Below are 23,673 nucleotides of genomic sequence, written 5' to 3'. Positions count from 1 at the left end.
GACACACAAATATACCTAAGTGGTTTTTTGCAAAGATGTAAAAGCAATTCACTGGAGTAAGGATAGACTTTTCCACTAAGAGTGCTGGAGCAACTGCACTCTTAGGCATTTATCTCAGAGAAATGTAAACTTATGTTCACACACTGTACAAAAATGTTCACAGTAAAAAAATAATATTCATAGTAGCTTTATTTTTAAAAACCAAAAACTGGAAACAACTCAAATATCCTTCATATCCATCAGTGGATAGATGATTAAACAAACTATGGTACATCTGTACCATGGAATAGTATTCAGCAATAAAAAGGAAAGGAATGGACTACGTCTGATACATGCAACAACTTGAATGGATTTCAAAAAATTATGCTGAGTGAAAAATAAGAACAATCCTCAAAGGTTATATAATGCATGATTCCATTTATATAACATTCTTGAAATGACAAAATTATAGAGAAGAAAAACAGATTAGGGTTTAGGGATTTGGAGGAGAAGGAGGTAGCTGTAACTATATAAGGGAATCAAAAGGAATTCTGCATCTTGACTATGGTGGTGGTCACATGAACCTACATGTGATAAAACTGCATTCAATTGCACACACACACAAATGAGAGCATATATAACTTGAAATCTGAGTAAGATTGATGGATTGTCAATTTATGATACTGGATAATAGTTACGCAAAATGTTACCATTGGGAGAAATTATATGGAAAAGTATATGGAAACCTATTATTTCTTAGAAGTGTGTGTAAATATACAGTTATCTCAAAATAAAAGTTAAAATAAATGATCCAATATACAAGGGTGGACAAAAGTAGGTTTACAGTTGTGAGTACGTAAAACAGTTTTTTCTTGTATTATTATAATCCTAACCCATAGGTCTTTTTCCATATAAACAACAGTAAATCTACTTTTGCCAACTCCTTTACTTATCAAGAGTTATTACAATCATGATCATAAGTTTCTGAACTCAACTTGGCAACTTCAGTTGAGAAATCATCAGTCATGTATCCACTCAACACCCATATTAGACACTGTTCCAGGTGACAAAGATTCAGGGCTGAAAAAGGCAGGAAATATGAAATATAAAAATAGCTCAATGTACAAGAAAGGTCATTATATCTACAATCGCACGTGTGAATTGGACCTGACTTAAATATCTAACAACAAAAGTTAAGTAATTTTGGAATGTTGTATCTCATTAAAATGATTATGAATACTATTTAACAGAATGAAAAATGCTTATAAGATTAAGGGGAATACAAAATCATCTATTCATTAATACTATGATAATTAATGACAACGTTTTTATATGAATAAACTTTTATTAAATTTTAGATAATTAGAAAGAATAAAGAAATGCAAGATAAATGCTATTTAAACATCTGATATTATCATCATCTCTGTATCATGGTATTTTCACACTTTGTTTATTAAAAAGTATAGACATTCATTTATTTAATTTTTTTTACAAAGTCAAGAACCATCAAATGAAAAATTAAGTAATGCTAAAGTAAATTCAACTTTTCATCAATATTGGAATGGTTAGGTTCTGAGCTTAGCCCTCTTGGAAAAACAGTGTATGCTGCAGCTGTTGGTTTCCATGTATTCAAATAAATCTGAAAGTCAGGAAGCCACTCCACGTGATGATTATGCTTCGAGGAAAAGAGGGCAAAAAGTACAGCGGGAAGAGGGAGTGAGAGACAACACCGGGGAAGGAAAGATGCTCTGCTGGAATCACAGGGTCAGTACCATAAATAATTTAGGGAGAAGTCTGGGAAGAGAACATTTGTGTGTTGGGTAAAGTGTGATTAAGGCTAGATAGTCACCAATCCAAGTATGGTCAGATCTACAGAGCACAATAGAGTGAGGAGGTTGTAAGTTATCTGGTGAACTCCAAGGCCAGCCACACCAGGTAATTAATCACAAAAGGAGTCTCTTTTACAGGGGTGTAAAATGCATTTGGACACAATTGCAACCCTGAGCTCTGGCAAATATAGGGCAGACCCTCCCAGGGTCATATGAAGACACATACTTTTTGTCTCAGTATCATCTTCTGCAAAACTAATTATTTGGGAAAAAAACAAAAACAAAACAACTCCAGCCCTGTAAGAACCTATTGACCTCTACTTGTCAAACAAGGAGAAAGTTATCTACCTCAATACAAAAGGCACCAGGTGCTGCTGCCCTCATTAAGAGGAGCCCTGTGTGACAGCAGGGCGACCTGGAAGCCTGCTCTGACAGGCTGCCAGGAACCTAGTCCCTTAGGCCTACCTGCCTTCCTGCTCCTGTGCCGCCCCCACCACCCAGCTCTTTGTGATGGACCTTGGGCAGGCCCAATGAACAGTCACTGAACATGGTGTCAACAATAGTCTTGTCTTTTCTAGTCTAATGCCTCTCAAGTATTTTTTAGAAAAACGAATCGTTTTCTTTAAAAAAAATAATAATAACTTTTGCAGGAAATAACAGTAATTGTTATGGACCTGTAGCAGACCCTAGAAAAACACAGACAGGCAAGAATCTGTCAAGAGCAATATTCCAAATATGAAATTTATGGATCAGAAATAAATATGAATGGGCTCCCCAAGGAAGATTTTTTTTTGTTTTCCCCCATTTCTTAATGAATTTTGTTTGTGTAAAAAGTTTTGATTCTGTGTTATAAGCCAGCCCTGCTGGGACAAATACTAGCCATTCATGCCCTGTGCCCTCTACATAACGAGGGAATGGGAAGAGGTGGAAGATATCCCAGGATGTTCATTGTTTTTTCTAAAGACACCCACCTTCTAAAACAATTTCATTACTAAATTCCATCTGGCACTTGAGTCTCTGGAAAAATTATTGTTAGGTATGAGCTAAAGAACAAACCCGTCTGGACTGCAGTTTAGATTTTATATGCTACTCGGCTCTTACATCTTTTTCTTGGCTTGGCACCTCTTTGAGATCCAGCTTACTGAGAAGGATCCTGGACATGTGTGGTGGGGAAACAAGTCTCAGGATAGATATTCTGGTTCGTTTCACAAATCTTAGTGGCCAGGTAACAGCATCAGACTTCTTTGTGCTTTTTACTGGTATCACGATAAGAAGAGTGTTGCCTTCCCAGGACTCACCCACCACACCCACCCCTTGCACAGGGCACTGCACTGGTTCTTTCCTGAACACTCTATCCGCTCTTTTCCTACACGAGGGACCCAGCCCGGCTCTGGGCAGGCACCATGACCGGGACGGCGCCGATTCGCTCCAGGGTTGCTTGGCTGACCGCGTAGGAGCGTGTGTGCTGAGGCCGAGGTTTCCTGCTGACCGAGCCATTGCTCCTGGGCACGGCCTGCGGCGAGGAGCCTCTGTTGGCTGTCACTACCAGAGTCTTCTGTGGAGCTGGGACCAGGTAGTTCCCGTTAGCACAGACGGACTGGATGTTGGCACTGCCTGAGCGCAGGGAGAAAGACTGGCGCAAGTCACCGAAGTGGCTGAATGACTCTGCGTTTCTGTGAACTTTTGGATTGTTGCTCCAGTATCGGCTGTTGTAGGTATTGGAGGAGGTCAACGTGTTGTTCTCTGAGGAGGACATCTCAGTGTGAAATGCTTTGGCAGAAGAACATTTGGGTGGAAGATCATCCTCTCTGAAAAGGAACAAAATAAAGCTACCATTAGGCTTTCCTTCAGGTCTACCCTGCCAAGACTCTCTCTTCCACACTAAGGCGAATAGGTCTGTGAAATATATTTAAGGTATATTTAAAGACCACAGCAGTCCTGATGGCCTTGCTTTAACACTCATTCCTTTGGAGACACTGCCCCAAAACGTTTCCTCAGCGTCTCAGTCTCCAAGACTACAAAGGGTCATTTCAAATCTCCCAAAGACTTGTGTCTTCCAATATAACTTTAAAAAAAAAAAAAAATCTCTGTGCATACTTGCTCTAAATAGGAAACTAGTCCATGAAGGATTCCACTGAGCTATTTGCTATAAAATAGCTAGGAAACCAAGCTATGGGTGTGAAGAACTTCAAGAAATGGTTAGAGGAGGCCTGGTCTCACTGCACTTTGGGTTTGAGAAATCACTGTGCTGGGCTGGAAAGTGTTCCTTAGTAATCTCATGTTGGGATGAAATCAGTCCCTGAATACCTTAAGAATTAGAAGAGGCGAAGAGAACTCATTAATTTAATTTAAAAGGATAATTCATTTAAATTTATTGAATACCATTCCACTAGATGTTTTATGTAAAAAAGACACAGCTCCAATAGCCAAGAAACCTGCGGTCAAATGGGGGTGACGATCATCAATATACGAACCTCTGCAAGTCTGCAAGGTTGGGCAAAGAGCTAAAGTCAACTTATGTGAGGTGGCGATGCTGGGCTGGTCTTGAATCAGATCAAGGAATTTACTGAGGAAATGGATGAAAAGAGGAAGGAGTGTATCCCAGGACGAGGGCAGAGGCCTGAGCAAAGGACCTGACGCGTGAGAGAATGCAGAGTAGGTCAGAACACAGTGATCAGGGAAGCGATGGGAGGCAAGACCAGGGAGCAGATGAGGGTCAGACACGGAAGGGCTGTGTGCATCATGCTAAGTAGACACAGTCCTAAGTCATTAAAGCATTTTCAGTAAGGATGTGACGTGACGCAATCTGAGACTGAGTCTGAACCCCCACATCTTCACAACATGCCAAGAGTCCATTTTCTTCAAAGGTCATTTTGACATTGTTTTCCTAACATGTTCACATTGTTGAGTGAACTGCCTTTCACACTAAGCCACACTGCTTTGGCCTATCCGTGTACAGGTACCAGTATGCTCCTGTGGTATTCCTTCTCGCTTTATGTTCTCATCTATAGTACGTGTCAATGTTAAACACAAGTTCTAGTCTAACTTTTCTACTGTGGCTGCCACCGAACCCCACTCACCCTGGAGATATGGGAGGGAAAAGAGGCATTCTTCACTTGTGTCCTCCCTTTTCATGATCCAGTAAATAAAGCTGACTAGTACCATGAGGAAAAGTGATACCACATACAAGAAAATATCATTTAACCATTTTAACTATATTGGCCATCACAGTCATAAGATAAGCAAATAAATCTTAGTTTCCCAACTGAATAACAACACAGACCTTGGCTAAACAGGACAAATTATCCGACACACAAACCTTATTTCATTAGGAATTTCCTCTTCCTCCTCCTCTTTATTTTTGCTTCTCCAGTAAAAGAATGCCCCTAAAATTAGTGCAATGCAAAAAATGACAATAACTGCCCCAGTGCCAATGGTTCCAGCTATTAGTCCAATGTTCCTGGGCTGGGCTGCAAAATATATTTAAGGTATATTTAAAGAACAAAAAAAAGTTAAAGAGAAAGAAAGAGAAATAATATATATTTGTGCAACTTTATAAATATATCAGTTTATTGAAGAATCTTCTTAAAATGTACAAAACTGCCTAAAGTATTGCATCCATATAAGGTTAAACCTCCCTTATCTTTCTGTCTCCCAGTGGCTAGGACTGACACACAGTAGGCTCACATTTACTTAGGGAAGGAACAGCTACATGCCTCCCAGCTTCAGAAGAGCCATGCCCACCGCAGAGCAGGAAAGATTCGGTGCTGTCCAACCTGCCTACTCTGCCCCACGGGAACCTAGCAATCAGTGGGATGACTTACCACCTCATCCCAGGCAGATCACTCCCTTTTGCAACTAGAATTCAAATGACCCAGAATTCTCAAATGAAGAGAAAATTTCTACGCTGCTTATTTATGAACAAGGCACCCAACAATTAGGCCGATATATGGGATTTGGAGAAAATACAAGAAGGTCTTATCTTGGCCATAAATCATTACAAATTGTATAATGTCTAGAGCATTATGCAATCAGAATTGATTTAATTCTAATGATTCTGAAGAGAAAGACATTTTATCATAAAGATGATGTCATATTGCTGAGGCAGAAAAGTACACTAATACATTTATAAAATATTTTCAGTAATGATTAAAGCCAAACGAATTTCTATTTAATCTTCAAACAACCTAAAGACAAGTAAGCATCACTCTGCATTCCCCAGTTTAACAACGGTCTTGGTGTTTCAGACCCAAAGTGGATATCAGAATTTTAGGGACTTACGGGAGATCACCTGGAGATCCAAAAGACAGGTGCTGGTTCCTATGGCGTTAGAAGCCACACACTGGTACAAACCTGAAGACAGAGTGCTGATGTTCCGGATGGTGACTGTCCCTTGGACCTGGTCTGTCAAAAAAATAACAATCAAGTTAGGATTTAGGGGGGGAAATTAAGAAAGCAGCAGAAGATAAGACCATAAAAATAGAAAAACACTAAAGAGGTATCAGTAGCTTTCTTTTGTAGAAAGATCTTTTTTTCTTTTTTTTTTGACTCGTGAATTTTAAAGACTAGAATCTTGACATCACAGTAAATATCTGGAGATACAAGGGCTGTTTGTGCAGGTAAGGCAGAGTGGAGCTGAGCACCCCTTCAGCAGGCACCGGACTGCTTCTGGCCACAAGCACCCGGCCTTTCAGAAAGGAGATGGCTGGAGTCCTCCATCTGGCTCTGCACTTGGCCTGCTCTGGCAAGGAAGCAATTTGTTGAAATGAAGTTAGAGAATAAATGTCCTTTTGATCTTCTTTCTTGGAAAGAACAGGGAAAGTTCAACAGTGTGGAACCATAATTTGAAAGCACGATGACATCACGCCCCACTGTTTCTGTTTGCAGCAACACTGTATCCCACAGGAGCTATGCACTGTGCCCTTCAGAATTAGAGAGGAACAAATGTGTACATTTTCACGTCCATCCTCTCTCCTTAGTTTCAGAACTACTTCTGGATGTGCTCTAGACTCAGGCAGCCTGGGCTGCAGTCTGCCCTATCACCTACTAGAAACATGGTCTCGAATGTGTTACCTCTTCATCTATGTTTTCGTTTCCTTATGTGTGACATGGAGCTACCAACATCATAGGTCACTGTGAGGACTAAATAAGATAGTGTTTAGACTAAATAAGCTTAGTATAGTGCCTGACAAGGCTCCCCAATGGAAATTCTTTCCTGGCATTACTTGGGAAATGCATATTTTTCTGAATCATAAGAAAAAAAAAGTCAAGAAATTTGGAAAATGTTGACTGTCTCCAAATTCCCAATAGATATTAATACTCAGGATTTGAGGTTGAGAGATAGAAATTCCTAAACCCTAAATCACTCTAAATTTTTATAGGATTTATGTATTTTAAAATAGTAATGAATGACCATAATAATAAACAGAGTCATTTCTTCCATAAGTTTCAGAAGTATTTTGTAGAAAATAATAATAATTAATGCATGGGTTGTTGTTAGCTGAATCAACATACTCTGGAGAAATTATATATTTCAATAATATGTAAAACATTATCTCAAACTGATACAAACATTTGATAATTAAAATGGTAAAAATAAATGCCAAATTAAAGTCTGTTTCAATATTCACAGATAATATTACAAAAGCTTTATATTTAAACTCTATAATTCTAAAGGAAAACTTTAAAACAATACAGCATTAAGTGTACTATTCTACAGTCATGATCTTTGTTTCATACCAAATTTTCCAGATGTAGAAAATTTTATCTCATTTTTATGTTAAAGTTGAATTAAGTTATAGGTGAAGAATGACCAGGGAGAGAAGCTGTACCCATTGCGAATGTCCAAAGCTGTGGTACATATACCTAATGGGATACTATGCAGCTGCAAGAAAGAAAGACCTCTTATCCTTTAGACAACATGGAGGGACCTGGAAAGTATTATGCTAAGCAAAGTAAGCCAATCAGAGAAAGACAAATATCACGTGATCTCACTTATTTGTGGAATATAATGAACAAAATAAGCTGACAAACAAAATAGACCCAGAGACATAGAAGTAGGGTACAGACTGACAAACTTCAGAAGAGAAATATGAGGGGAAGGGAAGAGGTAAACCAAAGAACTTATATGCATGTATGCATAATCATGGACATAGACAACAATGCTGGGGCGGAGGGGGGGGGTGTCAATGGGGGAAAAAGGAGAAATATCGGAAGGAAGGAAGGAAGGAAGGAAGGAAGGAAGGAAGGAAGGAAGGAGGGAGGGAGGGAGGGAGGGAGGGAAGGAAGGAAGGAAGGAAGGAAGGAAGGAAGGAAGGAAGGAAGGAAGGTCGAAGAACCTTCAAGGCAGACATTAGAATGCATACCACTTTGTATTGGCTCATTTCCTTTTTTTAACATTGAAAATATTTTGCTGTTTGCCCTGATTTTCAATTGAAATAGATATTGCTCTTGCCAATTCAGATTTTAAATCCATATGTGCTTTCATGTCAGTGTATTCTACAGCAACATTCCCATCTTCTTCTCTTTGCATTTCTACTATTAAAGAACTGAAGTCTACAGCAAATATTCAAACACTAAAAAACAGCAATAAACACTCCTGGGCAATATTTGAATAATGTAATATTTGGATCCCCTTTATTAACAACATTACATAGACTCATGCATCAGAATTACCAAGCTATGGACTTACTCTGCTTCTAAAACTTATTTCTTAGAATACTACCCGTGGCATTTGTATAAATATACTACATGTATAAACATATTAATATTTATTTACAAGAATGACTCACCATTAGTAACAGACATGGTCATGAACACACACACACACCACATGACAACAGCTACAGGCAAGATTAACTGATTAGATCACAACTGCCTCTCTTGTACACACTTCTGTATGGGTTTCCAGAAATGCTGACGCAGAGTGCTCTTGTTTTTAACTTGATATCAGTGGATTCTTTCCAATCAATATGTCTCTATGTGGATTGTTAAGCTTTATTTCTCAAAGGAGAATGGCAGTTAGTGCTCAAGAAATATTACCTATTATCATTATCCTTATTTCAGTCCCCATCTAGAGGTTCCAGAGGACCACTAACCTACTCGCTATCTTCCTCAAGCGAACCTCTAAGTTACTTCTTCTGGATTAATACAGTTATTGTTCATTCAATGGCCTAAGACAAATCTGAGCTGTGAGTTTTCTCTGAGTCTCAACATCTAATCAACGTCTTGCTGACTTTTGCCTTCAGTCTCTCTGGAATCCCACCTTGCCCCCTGCCCTCCCTCCATCCCCACTGGCAGGGCCTTACATCGGGCTCTACATTTCTTGACGGCCTATTATCAGCGCCTCCCATCTATGACCTGGCTGCTAATTCCTCACCTCGATTGCTAAGGCTGTTCCTAAAATGCACACCTGGGTATCTTCTCTTGCTTTATATAGGCCAGCGAAAGCCCCCATCTCACAGAGAACACCCACACGCCATTCCTGTTGTAGCCTGCCCTTCGCAACCAGGACCTGAACTTGCCGACCTCCTTTCTGGCCAAGCCTCCCTGCCATGAATCTCTATGTTGGCTTCACAGGTTTTCCTACGTTAAAATGTCAAACTTTTATACTTGCAAGATTTTGCACTCATGTTTCCCCTATTCATGATATCCCCTTTTAACATATGCTCATCCTTTAAGATTATTTTCTGCTCAGAAATCTCTTGCTATATAAAGTTCTTCCTAGACTCTTCGGGGAAAATGAACACTTCTCTATTTTTAATTTTATAGTACTATAAAAATTTTTATAGCATGAAATATGTAGTATTACAATTACCTCTTTATATGTATCTCCTCTGTATAATGAAAACACCTCTTTACATTTATATCTCTCGATGAGCTCTACAATGAAAACATCTCTTTACATTCATCTCTCTCTACCTTCCACAACACCCTATCCTCAAGTAGTTGCACAGAATAAAGATTGTATGCAGGTGTGTACATATACACACACACATCTTCAAAGAATAAATGGATGCATATACAAATGAATACAGCTATGATAATCACTGGTATTTAATTTTTTTTAAAAGAAGAGGGAGTATATTCCATGGGACTTGCTTTTTTATGTCAGAGGGCAAAAAGGAAGGGGAAAAAACTTGTCTTTGATCAGAATAACATCTTGATAAAGAGAAAATAAGCACCTGTTTATTCAGCAACTTCAGTGTGTGAAACGTTATTACTCTGGTGGGAGAACTATGGAAACACTCTCACTGGGAAGGGAACCGGCCAGGGAAGTTCAGGAATGAGAATCAAGACTCTTGAGGCTCCCAAACGCGGCGGAGGAACAGGCGTACTTTCCATCCGAAGACCCTGGGCAGGCCTGGTGTCCTCTCCAGGCCCCAGGCTTCGCCCTGTGCCACGGGAGTGCTGGACTACAGTGATCCTGAAGACACCCTCATGCTCCGTCTATGCTCTCCACACAAAGGTCTGCAGAGTGCCCAAGCAAGCAGGAGAGTTCGCCATCTCTCCTCACAGTATTATTAAATTATAAAACAATGAGCATAACAGAAGATCTCTTAGGAGCCATGAAGGAAAAAGGCATAATTTATAAAGAACACTGAAATAATCAGCAGAAGGTATGGGAGAAAATAAATAGAAAATAAAATATTGTAAATTCATCTAAATATATACATAATCGCAATTAATATAAATGTATTTAATCAAACAATGGACAAAGACTCTCAGATTCCAAACGGAAAACCCAATAATTTAATAAATTCAGGTTTATGCTATTGACCAGAGATACACTTAAAACATAAAGCAAGGAAACCTGAAAGTAAATGAACCATAAAATAGAAACATACCAGCAAGAATTAGTCTAAGAAAGCCACAATAGGGATTTTAATAACAATTAAAATAAGGCAAAACTGCCTATTAACCCTAGAGAATCAATGAGCTATAAAAACCTGTAAACACCTAAGGACATAGGCTCAATGTAGGTTTTTAAAAATCAGCATAATTGCAAGAGCAAACTGACAAATCCACACTACTACTGTATGATTTTTAAACACATTTTCTCATAGAATAATAGCTAAAACCAATAAGATACTGGTAAAGATGCAGAATACAGCCCTGGCCAGTTTTGCTCAGTGGTTAGAGCATCGGCCAGAGGACCAATGAGTCACAGGTTTGATTCCGGTCAAGGGCATGTACCTCAGTTACCATTTGTCCCTGGCCCTGGTCTGGAGGCACTAGTCGATGTTTCTCTCTCTCTCTCCCTCCCTCCCTCCCTCCCTCCCACCTTCCCTCTCTCATACTCTGTCTGAAGATAAATGGAAAAATATCCTCGGGTAAGGATTAAAAAAAAATAAAAATAAAAGATGAAGAATACAATTAAATTTCATATATCTAAATCCTGTTACCTGTAATAGCTCTTACTACTCTCTGCCTTGCTCAGTCCACTCCAAACACATTGGCATTTCTGATGATCATCAAAAACACTGCGCACACTCATGCCTCAGGGCCTTCCTATGGCCGCCCCCTCTGTCTGGAATCCTCTCCAGCCCCAAATTCACATGCCTCATTCCTTCATCATCTTTAAATCTTTGCTAGAACAGTCATTCTTTTAATGAGGCTTACCCTAAGCCCCTTGTTCAAAACTGTAGCTCCTCATGCCCCAATAAATTCATTTTACCCTGATCTTTTTTTCCAATAGAATTTATCACCTTGTACCAATCTCTGCAATTTACTGATTCATTATGTTCAATCTCCACCCTAGAATGTAAGCTCTATAAAGGGAAGGGTTTCTGTTCTGTTCACTGATGTATCTCCAGCACCTAGAACAGTATCTGGAACATAACAGATGTCCAATACATATTTGTTGAATAAATGAATGAAGAACAGAACTTAATACAAATATATAAGAGGATAAAATCAAAGCTTGGTTTAGCAAGATTGATCAGAAAGTAAAGATGAGAAGCACACATAAACAGAATTAGGAATGAAAAAAACATAAATACAGAGAGTTTTAAAAGTCACAAGAGAATAATAATAATGATAGTATAAATGTTAATATTGCCCCAGCTGGTTTGGCTCAGCATTTAGAGTGTTGGCCCACTGACTGAAGGGTCACAGGTTCAATTCTGGTCAACGGCACATACCTGGGTTGCAGGTTTGATCCTCAGCCCCAGTTGGGGTGCATGAGGGAGGTAGACAATCAATATGTCTTTCTCACATTGATGTTTCTCTCTCTCTTTCTCTCTTGCCCCCTCCCCTCCTTCCCTCTCTCTAAAAACCAACAGAAGAATATACTCGGGTGAAGATTAATAACAACAAAAATACTAATATTTATTAAATACTAATACATGCCAGATGCTGTTCTAAACATTTTACATGTGTTTTCCTTTCCTGTGAGGCAGTTACGATGACTGTCTACATTTTACGTACAAGAAAATGAAGGCACAGGCTCACAGAGTCAGCCAGTCCTGGAGTGAGGACCCAGCCGCAGGCCCTGACAGCAGAACCTGCACTCCCAGGTACACTCATCTGTGTTATACTCAGAGTACTGTGAACAACCTGATGCCAGTGTGCATCAACTTGGACAAAAATTACATTTTCTAGAGAAACAGCTATAGAAAAAAATCTAAATTAACCTATGCAAAAATCTACCAACAAAATATAACAGCAAGACAAGCTCTTACACGCAAATTGTAGAAAACAATCAGATCATGTCTCTTATTCATACTGTTGCAGAAAATAGAAAAAGAGGAAAGCTGCCCAACTCATTTTGAGGCCACTGTATAATCTGATACTAAATCTGCACCAAGGACAATAGAAGACAGAAAAATCACAGGCCACTCATGATCACAGATGCAAAAATTCCAGTACAATATCAGCATTATGAATGGAGCAGTTTGTTTAAAAATAATCACAAAGAGCCCTGGCTGGTTTGGCTCAGCGGTTAAACATTGGCCTGCAGACCAATAAGACCTGGGTTCGATTCCGGCCAAGGGCAACATACCTGGGTTGCGGTTTGTCCCCAGGCTTGGTTAGGGTTGCATGGGAGGCAACCAGTCAATGTGTCTCTCTCTCCCCCTCTCTCTCCCTCTCTCTCTCTCTCTCTCTCCCTCCCTCTTTCTCTTCCTCCCTCCTAATCTGTCTAAGGATAAATGGAAAAATGTCCTCAGGTGAGGATGAAAAAAAAAATTAAAAATAATCTCCAGGAGACTGTATTGCCGAAATGCATAGATGTTGTAATGTGTGAAAATCTATGGATGTAACTCACTTACTGACACTGGTCTGGGTACTCTCTGTTGTGGATGCTGCATCCTGTGCATCATGGGATGTTTAGCAGCGGTCCTGGCCTCTGCCCACTAGCTGCCAGTAGCACCCTCCTCCCAGCTGTGACAATGAAAATGTCTCCAGACACTGCCCAGTGAAACTGTCCCTGGTTGACAACCCTGATGTAGAGGCTGGTGACCGGTCTCATGCATTATGCTCCCACTTAGTAGAACCTGGGCCAGTTATATAAGCCTTTGAAGCATAGACCAAAGTGCTACATTTTGCTTGAAATAATACCAACTTTAAATATAGTTTTCACTTATCTTAGAATTCAAAAGTATTATATGCCACAGGGATAATACTGAACCCACTCTATTATTCCTCTGTATGAAAATGAAGTGTAGTCCAGCCGGTGTGGCTCAGTGATTGAGAGGTGGACCAAGGGTTCGATTCCCGGTTGGGGCACATGCCTGGGTTGCAAGATTGATCCCACCAGGGGAGTGCAGGAGGCAGCCAATCGATGCCTCTCTCATCGTTGTTTCTCTCTCTTTCTCCCTCTCCTTCCTCTCTCTCTAAAAATCAATAAAAACATATTTTTTAAAAAAGAAAAGGAGTGTACCTCATAGGATACGGGTTCTAAATCTACTCACCTCTTGAATATCCACATATAATTTATATGAGGACAACATTTTGGTAACTTCTATTTTGACTATTTTAAACTTACAGAAAAGTTGCAAGAATATCACAAAAAACTCTGTATATTATATATCATCTACTCAGGTTCAACATCTGTTCATATTTTGCCCTAATAGGTTTATAATTTTTTCACTAAACATATAATACTTTTCTGAACCATTTAAGAGTGAGCTGAAGACACTGTACCTCTTTACCACCAAGTATTCGGTATTTCTCGAGAATAAAGACAATCTTCACACAATCACAGTATAAGCATCCAAGTCAAGAAATCTAACATTGATACAACAGTATTATCTAATCCACAGTTTATACTCAGATTTCATCAACTGTTTCAATAATGTCGTTTTTGGCCATTTCTTCCAGATTATAATCTAAAATTCTGCATAGCATTTAGTTGTTTTAACTCCTTAGTCTTCCAGCCTGCAAGTTTTGTCTGCCCCTTGCTTTGCTGGATGTTTCCTCGTGACCGGGTTCAGGTTATATGTTTTGACAGGAATACCACAGCAATAATGTTGTGTCCTCAGTGCACCATTAGGAGGCACAGGATAACAGTTTGTCACAATATTAATGACATTCATTTAGAGCACCTGGTTAAAGTGGTATCCACCAGGTCTTTCTACTACAAAGTTGCAGTTGACCCTTGAACAATGCAGGGGTTAGGGGAGCTCCCCACCCCCTAGAAGTAGAAAATCTGCATATAATTTCTGACTCCCCAAAGACTTAACTACTAATAGCCTACTACTGACCAGAAGCCTTAAGGATAACCTAAACAGTCAACACATATTTTGTATGTTATAGGTATTATATATGGTATTCTTACAATAAAGTAAGCTAGAGAAGAGAAAATGTTTTTAAGAAAATCATAAGAGAAAATACAATTACCATGTTTATTTTGAAAAGTCTGCTTATAAGTGGACCCGTGTAATTCAACCTTTGTTGTACAAGGGTTAACTGTATTATTTTTTTCTTTGCAATTAATAAGTAATTTGTGGAGACATATTTTGGAACTATGTAAATATCTTGTTCCTTATCAAGCTTCAGCTATTTCGACATCAGTGATGACTTTCCTAACTCCATCACTACTTCTATATACATTAATAGGCATTCTACTGTAAGAAAATGCTTTCCCTCCTCCCCCATTTATTTATGTATATCATTAGAGATTCAGGAACTCACATTTTATTCAATGGACTATAAACTGGACTATATATTTATTTTAATGTTCAAATTGTCTCAGAATTGGCTCTAAGAAATACCTTCCAGCTAGCCCCTATACACAAGGTCAATGCTAATCCTCAAATATTATGCCCTTATCACTAATCAGGCATCTGGGGTGCTCTCCCCAGATGTCCACCATTCTTTTCTCAGAGAAAGCATCCTGAGTTTACATTAAGCAACTGTAAACATATTAGTAAAGTAAATCTTCTGAAAAAATTCTAAGTTAATTTGAGATTAAATGTTATTTTGAGATCTACTTTATTTTATTTTTATTTTTTTTATCCTCACCCGAGGACACTTTTTCATTCTTTGTTCAGATAGAGCAGGAGGGAGAGAGAGAGAGAAACATCGACGTGAAAGGGACACATCGAGTGGCTGCCACCCGCACGACCAACCAGGGCCGGGGACAAACTGCAACCGAGGTACATGCCCTTAGCGGGAACCGAACCCGGGTCTCTCCGGACCGCAGGCCAACGCTCTAACCGCTGAGCCAAACCGGCCAGGGCGAGATCTACTTTATTAATGTAGTTATCAAGATGTAAATTTAAAATAAAACTCAGAGTCATTAATGTGCATTATTATGACAGATGAAATTATCTAAAGTAATTGATAACCAATCCAGAGTTTGAATTATAAAAGACATTTTCATTTTGTATTCAAGTTCTTTTATACCTAATGTACCAAAGAATATTCAAATTGCAAAGAAAACATAAAAAAATTTGATTGATATATATTCATTCAGAAACAAAGGTATGGAAAGCTCTTTCTACAGATGTTTCGCAACTTACATACAAACAACCATTTTTAAGTGTTCATCTGTAATACAAAACTCAATCCAATATTTCAAATAAATGTTATAAAATAAATCATAGACTCTTAAGATGAACAATATCATCTTGGAGATACTGTTTAACCCCCATAGGCCCAAAGAGGTAAACTGTCACAGAAAACTCTCCCTGAAAAATCCAGATTTTGAATATAATTTCAGAATTTGAAGACAAGCTCTATTTCAAATATACCACTTATAATGGTGAGATTAATAAGTTAGTACACAAATAAAGCTATTTAGCCCACAGTAAGGCTAAAATATTTACCAATAAAAAATCAGTAGAGAACAACAATATTACAGTAATTGTTAGTAACCCAAAAGATATTATGTTGAATTTTTTTTTTAATAATGAAATTTTGGGCTAAGTTAATTATTTATTTTTTATCCTCACCCGAGGACATTTTTCCATTTTTGTTCAGATAAAGTGGGAGGGAGAGAGAGAAAGAGAGAGAGAAACATCGATGTGAAGGGACACATCCAGTGGCTGCCTCCTGCACGACCCAACCAGGGTCGGGGACAAACCGCAACCGAAGTATGTGCCCTTAGCGGGAACCGAACCCGAGTCTCTCTGGACCACATACTGACACTCTAACCGCTGAGCCAAACTGGTCAGGGCTGGGCTAGGTTAATTAAAAGGTGATGGGAGGTCCATTACTATTTCTGTTGGGATTCTTTAAGAAGTTGATGCTCCTAGTTCTTTAATGTGTCTAACTTCACCATACAACTTAGGACTTGCCTTTTCCCTGATTCACACTTACCAGGCATAACTGAGGTTATTTTAGACCCATCCATTAACTGTCAACTCTTTAAGATTTTAAATCAGCCCTGAAAATGCTGCCGGAAACATGTTCTGTATTACAGATGACGCAACACCCAAGACTGTTAACTTAAAAAAAAAAAAAATAGACTTTATATATAATTCTATCATTTCCCTCATTTTATTTCAATTGTCCTCTATTTTTCAAGGATGTTTCCTTTAATATTAACTATAAATAGCTGGCTTTATATGTAGAAAACTATCAATGGCACTCATGCCTCCTCCATGTTTACCTGCTTGGTGTGATCTGGTTGATCTGGGGGCCCTTTTCCTGCTCTCTTTCCCATCTTCCTCCTCTAATTGGGCTTGAGGTTGAAAACAGGATGATTAGCCCTTTCATGACCATGCTGATGTTTCTCATTCTACAACAGGCAGTTGTGTCTCAAGTAGGAAGTGAATTCTCAGTTTAAACTTCAAGAATTATCTTACAGTTAACAAACAGTACAAAGAAGCTACCATTGAACTATTTTATTTTATTTGTATTGGTTTTTTAACTCCTCACCTGAGGATATTTTTCCATCTATTTTTAGAGAGAGTGCATAGTGAGAGTGGAAGGGAGGAAAGGTAGGAGAAAGGGAGGGGAGAGGAGAGGAGGGGGGGAGAGAGAGAGAGAGAAAGAAACATCAATGTGAGAGAGACACATTGATTAGTTGCCTCCCACATGACCCCAACCAGGACCAGAAATTGAACCTGCAACCCAGGTACATGCCCTTGACTGGAATCAAACCTGCAACCCTTCAGTCTGCTGGCTGATGCTCTAACCACTGAGCAAAACTGGCCAGGGATCACTAAGCTATTTTAAAATCTTCAGCATAATGGAACAGAATTTCCATATACATTTACCACTGGCTAATATACATTTCATACAATCAGCAATGAGAAAATAAAATAAAATGTTTTATTCTCTTTACAGTTGAAAATACAAAATGATCCAGATCAGATTGTTTTTTCAACAGTTATAAATATAGTGTGATTTTTCAAAATTTATTAAAGTTATTACTTTGTGAATCTTAGAATCAAAAATTTCCACAATAATTAATTAAATGGGTAAAGCAACACTATACATACCCTGAGTGGCTGTTGGAGGTAGTTTGAGGGTATTGTCTAGCTTCTCCCAAAGGTAAGTTGGTCGAGGAATGCCTTCCTCTGAGCTACAGAGCAGGATGACGTCGCTGCCGATATCCTGGGATCCTTGGATTTGGCAGTGAGGGGCAGAAGGGGGAACTAGAACAGGAAGAACAACAATAGAGTATGCAATGACTATGAGCCAAATGATGACAGAAGAGACATTCACCGTTCAGTACACCAGAACCTCACTGTTTTTGGAACACATACCGGGAGTACCTGAATGATGCCAGTGGACGGGCATGTACTATACACAGGACTTGAGCATAGGCGCAGGGCCTACAACTTCAGGTAGCAAGGAGCAAATATGTAAATGGGGCTACACTCTCTGATTACATTCCCAACATATCTATAGTCGTGGTTTCACTCTGCTTCCTCTGAAGAATTTCTTGAGATCCTTTGTGTCAACATACTGCCTTTAAAAACATTACTGAATATACATATGTTCACAGCAGCATTATTCACAATAGCCAAAAGGTGGAAACAACCCAAGTGTCTCTAGATGAATGAATGGAGAAGCAAAATGTGGTCTAAATACAATGAAATATTATTCAGCCTTGAAAAGGAAGGACATTCTGATACAGCTTACAACATGGATGAACTTATGCTAAGTGAAACAAGCTAGTCACACGAAGACAAACAATGTTTGATTCTGTTTATATGAGGTAGCTAGAGTAATCAAATTCCTAGACACAGAAAGCAGAACAGTGGTCTCTAGCAGCTGGGGAGAGAGAGAGGCATGCTGTTTAATGGTACAGAGCTTCAGTTTTGCAAAGTGAGAGGAGTTATGGAGATTGGTGGCACAATAAAGGAATGTACTTAACACCACTGAACTGTACGTTGAAAAACTGCTAAGATGGTAAATGTTATGTTACGTGTACTTAACCACAATTAATTGTTTTTTTAATGACTGAGAGACCACTTGTAGAGAAGATATCTCAAGGAAGAGCAACCTCCTATCCTGCCAGCTACTCTCTGGCTGAGACACCTTAACAAGGCTCTTTACTACTTTACAAATGAAAACCAGGCTGACCCGCTTTTCACCTAAGCTACTTTATGGAGGGAAGTTAGGGTACGGTTCCCATCTACCTGCCACCTGACAGTAATACAGTGCACACTGTCTAATCATTAAGGCAGATAAGGACACAAAGAACATGAAACTAAGAAATTACCCCCAAATAAGAACACTAAAGGAAGAAGATGGTGATTCATAGCATGAAAAAAGAAAGAAAGTAAATAAAAATACAAACTAAGTCCATGGCTTAGAGTCACATATTGGGAAATACAGGCAGTAGAGATTGAATCCAAGTAACAATGTTCTTGTAATGCTGATGGCTTTTCAATAAATGTGCTCAGTCTTGCAAAAGTGAATGAATGAAAAATAAATGCAATATATAGAGGAACCAGGAAAGAAGGTGGGTGAAGGAAGAGAGAACAATGAGAGTAACCTATAGGTAGGAAGGGTAATAAAATCTCAGAGCACCCTAACTGCTATGATGGAATAAACCAATTTTCTCAATTCACTGCCTTTAACATGGCCACTGTGATGCTATGAGGGGAAACCAAAATAATTATTTGAAGTTAGCATTCACTAAAAAATAAGTTACAGGTTTTTTTCCTTCCTTTAAAAAAATGAAAAAAAAACTTAGATAATGTGAGAAGCTAGTTACCTAACTTACAAATATAAGCATCAGAATAATATTAAACTCCAACAGTATTCAGTACTCAGTCTTTTTTTGTTTTTGTTTTTGTTTTTGTTTTTATCCTCACCCAAGAACAGTTTTTTTGCATTTTTTTTATCTTCAGATAGAGCGGGAGGGAGAAAGGGAGGAAGAGAGAGACACATCAAGTGGTTGCCACCACACGACCTCAACCAGGGCTGAGGACAAACTGCAACCGAGGTACATGCCCTTAGTGGGAACTGAACCCAGGACTCTGGTCCACAGGCCGATGCTCTAACCACTGAGCAAAAACCAGCCAGGGCATTAGTACTCAGAGTATTTTAAAGTCTGCAATTTTAATATACTAGAACAAATAATTCTTCTAAGATAGAAATCTCCAACCTGGTTCTCAGTTTTCTTATTCTGTTTGAAAACTAGGAGCACACGGTACCAAGGGTATAGCATACCCTAGCCCAAAGAAGAAAAATGGCAAGAAGCCCCCTGCGGTGTCCTCAAGTGACTCAGTAATGGAAGGGAAAGGGGGAGAGTTTGCCAGGAGTGGGGCAGTAGGTTCTGAGACCCCGGGGATGAAGGACCATCAAAAGCATCAGCCTTTTCTAAGTACTTCCTCGGTCCCCGTAAATGAACTGAACTTAGCCACTTCTGCCCTAAGTATCCATTTCGGAGGCAGTGTTTCATCTCAGAGGCAGTGGAATTGAGAAATCAAACATGTTTAGAATGGATTTAATGAAGTATTAGTCTAACTTGCCAGTATAATGGAAAGAGTACTGATTTGAGTAAAGAGTCCTACATTTTTAATATAAACTTTATTGTTGTCCATTGTCTACAGAACCTTGGATAAGGCCCAAAATCTATTTGGTCTTGGTATTAAGATCAAATTGATAAGCCCTGGCTGATGTGGCTCAGTGGTTACAGCACTAGCCCACACACCAAAGGGTTGCAGGTTCAATTCCTGGTCAAGGGCATGTGCCTGGGTTGCAGGTTTGATCCCCAGCTCTGATGGGGGCACATGCAGGAGGCAACCAATTGATGTGTCTCTCTCACATTGATCTTTCTCTCTCTCCTCCACCTCCTTTCCTCCTTCCACTCTCTCTAAAAATCAATGAAAAAATATCCTTGGGTGAGGATTAACAAAATAAACAAACAAACAAACAAGACCAAATTGATCATATAATGTATTATACAAACAAGGATACTTTTGAGAGTAAAAGTATTATTAAAATTATGCCAGGACAAGAGATGCAAACCAAGAACTGCGGTGAGCCCACCCAGTGTTACACAGATGTGAAGTAGTAGTTCACGTGTTGTCACAGGTGCTTAAACTCGTGCTTCAGGCTCAATAAATAATTCTTGATTTAATTTGCTCTCAACAATAAGTCTCATCCTGCAGAAGCCTACGGAAAGTGAGAGGCCACTTCTGATGGTATTTTATAGCCCCTTTGTCCACCTTCAGAAACAGTCACCTGGGAAGTGAACTTCAGAGACTGGCTGAATGGAGTAGGGGTGGGGAACCAAGCAGCACGAAGAGGCAGAGTCGAGGTGGGCTGAATGGAGAGAAGACAGGAGAAGGACACAGGCAGCCTGCGAGTGTAGGACAGGCAGAAAGAAACATGCTTGAGAACAGATTCCTGAGTAAAGCCAGTGTTCAGACTATCTGCTGTCACTCACCCAAAACTGTGAGACCGGTGACCCCAATGTTCCTGCCCCCTCTATCCGGAAGGTTGTTAACCAAACACTGGTAGGTGCCTGTGTCTGAGAGCTGAGTGTTGTTAATGAAGATAGAGACATTGGTGGCTGGCATGGTGCCTGTAAATCCTACCCTACCGTGGAACTGGGGGGCACCATCAAACATCTGTCCACCCTGATACAGAATGACCTGCAAAAGAAACCAAAGTCAATACATTGGCCACTGTATCTCCTTCTGGACACACAACGATAACTGCCTAGTACACAGCAGACTGCACCAAACATTAGAAAATTTTACTTCTAACTTAGTTGTCACCAAGTTCTTACTGTAACACCTATCTGTAACTATCTAGGGATTCTAAATTCTTACATACCAAATTGGAAAAACATTGTTTCCTTACTTAGCTCATCAGAGTACAGAAAACGTTTTTATGCTAGGCTACTATTAGCCCGTCAATATTTTTACCAGTTCAAAAAAGTAGTTCCAAATTAAAAAATTTTAAATTAGCACTGTTATTCTCACACTAACCATGTCACAAAATAATAAATCACAGTTAATGATAAATATAAGTGAATGTCATAGAAGGGAAGAAGAGTTCGTTACAAGCCCCTGATTGAGACTAGAAATTGACATACGATCAGCAAAGTTAACTGTCCATGGGGGGGGGGACTCAGAGTGGTGCTGCAGAAAGCCCTTTGAGCTGAGAGTGAGGAACTTGGTTCTATTCCAGCTCTACCAGGAAAGGTCTGCATAACCGTGGTCAAGCCTTTCTCTGCCTCTCTGACTCAGTCATTGACCCCTAAAATGATGAGGTTGAACAAAATGATCTCAAAGGTTCAGTCCAATTACAAAAGTTCCATAGTTTAAAGAAATACAAGAAGCTCCAATTAAATATATCTATTTGGTCACCTATAGAAAAATGAATAGGTTATGTCCTCACCCTTTCCTGACAGCCCAGATTCCTTCAGAAAATTGAGCTTATCAATTATTTTTAGGTACTAATAAGCTTATTGAAGCAGAAAAGCTTCATAATAGAAATACCTTTGGGAATGAAGGTACAGTCATAATCGCAACTCGTTAATTTTCTGAACATTATTTTCTGCAGTGGATATCACATATTATGGGTCTTTTACCTATACCTGACATATGTTATTAGGTATAACTTCTATTTTCATGTACCCTAATGTATCTGAGGCTCCAATCTGCCTGGCTAGCTTTGTTAATTTTAAAATACTTGTGCAATGAGCCAAATAATTCAAGTACTACTGTTAAATGTTACTTTCCTAATATTAGCACTATCTTTGAAAAGTACTTTCTCATCCACTTATGTTAGGCCAGTCCCTTCCTTTTTATATATTTTGCTTTGGTATAATATATTCAGGCTTGGTGTTTCCTGTCAGGGGTGGTTTTTAATGAAACTCCAGGTTCCTACATAAAATTCTCAGAAGAATCCCCTTGACATCTGTTCATTTAAAAAAACAAGTCTTAAAAAGAGGATAGCTTCTCCTGGTTGTGGACTAATGATGCAGGAGTAGGACATAAAACGGGACAGGCAACGCCCACTGGAAGTGTCACCTTTCTCTAGAAGTCGAACCGTACTCAGAGTGCTTTCCCCGCCTCCTCTGAAAAGCTGAACATTCCAGAGGCAGCACAGGATGGAACAGAAGTACCTGCTCAGGTTGGTTGGCATTTGCGAGAGGAATGACCATCCAAATGACATTGAGGTTAATGAGGGCAGCATTGGTAGTGAACGTACAGGGCAGGACGGCCGTCTGACCCCGGGCCACTTGGATACTCCCAGGGCTCTCTGAGACCTCCAGGGAAGCTGCGACACCTACAGAAGAACCAAGAGGAGGTTAAGCTCACCTTTTCCTGACAGAGGTCTGTGTGTTTCACATCATCAATCACGTATACAGACTGATATGACAGTCTTACCAAACAACTACTAACAGGTCATTCCTTTCTTTACCTCTTAGTAATTATCAATGAAAAATATAGTAGAGGCTACTTATTCTGTTTTGTAAGACATTATTTGGTGTTTGGCCAGATTCAAATGTAACACGGGAGAATTCAACTGACAGGGTTTGAGCAAAACTTGAAATGATGCTGGGGGATAAAAAAATGCCATTTTTTTAAAAAGCATCATTACATTAGCACAACTATAAAATTAAATGCTTAAATATAAATCTAACAAAATATTTACAGGAACGATAGCCTGAAAACTATAAAATGCTGATAAAATAAATCAAATAAGACTAAATAAATGAACAGATAGGCAATGTTCATGGATTGGAAGATTCAATATTGTTAAAGTGCCAATATTCCTCAAATTGATCTATAGATTCAGTAAAATCCCAGTCAATATCCCAGCAGGCTTTTTGTTATTATTGACAAACTAATTCTAAAACACAAGAAAAGGGAAAGTGCTAGAATAGCCAAAAGAATACTGAAAAAATAATAATAATTTGGAGAATTCACACTATCTGATTATAACATTTTCTGTAGCACTATAGTAATCAAGACAGTTTGGGACCAGCAAAAGGAGAGAC

General features: G+C 39.1%; 1 protein-coding gene across 2 annotated transcripts; it reads right to left on the bottom strand.

The window, feature by feature from the left end:
* Positions 1 to 2,466: 2,466 nt before the first annotated feature.
* IGSF11 (immunoglobulin superfamily member 11) lies at positions 2,467 to 22,953 on the bottom strand. 2 transcript variants are annotated; one of them, XM_036242868.1, is made up of 6 exons: positions 22,795 to 22,953; positions 21,106 to 21,313; positions 17,699 to 17,854; positions 6,090 to 6,212; positions 5,128 to 5,278; positions 2,467 to 3,616 (listed from the first exon to the last, which is right to left on the bottom strand). In XM_036242868.1, exons 1-6 carry the CDS (start codon positions 22,831 to 22,833, stop codon positions 3,175 to 3,177), a joined length of 1,119 nt encoding a protein of 372 aa, XP_036098761.1. In that variant the 5' UTR covers positions 22,834 to 22,953; the 3' UTR covers positions 2,467 to 3,174. The 2 variants fall into 2 exon arrangements, with proteins under 2 accessions (XP_036098761.1, XP_036098762.1); XM_036242869.1 differs by having other exon boundaries at positions 5,128 to 5,194.
* Between the last annotated feature and the right edge of the window lie 720 nt (positions 22,954 to 23,673).

Source organism: Molossus molossus, unplaced genomic scaffold (genome assembly GCF_014108415.1).
Source record: "Molossus molossus isolate mMolMol1 unplaced genomic scaffold, mMolMol1.p scaffold_m16_p_5, whole genome shotgun sequence".
In the NCBI taxonomy this organism is placed as follows: domain Eukaryota; kingdom Metazoa; phylum Chordata; class Mammalia; order Chiroptera; family Molossidae; genus Molossus; species Molossus molossus.
The sequence above is the reverse complement of the archived record's forward strand: the minus strand, read 5'-3'. Positions and strand labels throughout refer to the sequence as shown.

Bases quoted from the DNA above. Each gene is read 5' to 3' on its own strand.
- IGSF11 (XM_036242868.1), bottom strand. From the start codon at position 22,833: ATGGTCATTCCTCTCGCAAATGCCAACCAACCTGAGCAG. The intron at 21,314-22,794 runs GTACTTCTGTTC...TTTCTTTTGCAG, and splicing joins ATGCCAACCAACCTGAGCAG to GTCATTCTGTATCAGGGTGG. The intron at 5,279-6,089 runs GTAAGTCCCTAA...TATATTTTGCAG, and splicing joins GGATCTCCAGGTGATCTCCC to CCCAGCCCAGGAACATTGGA.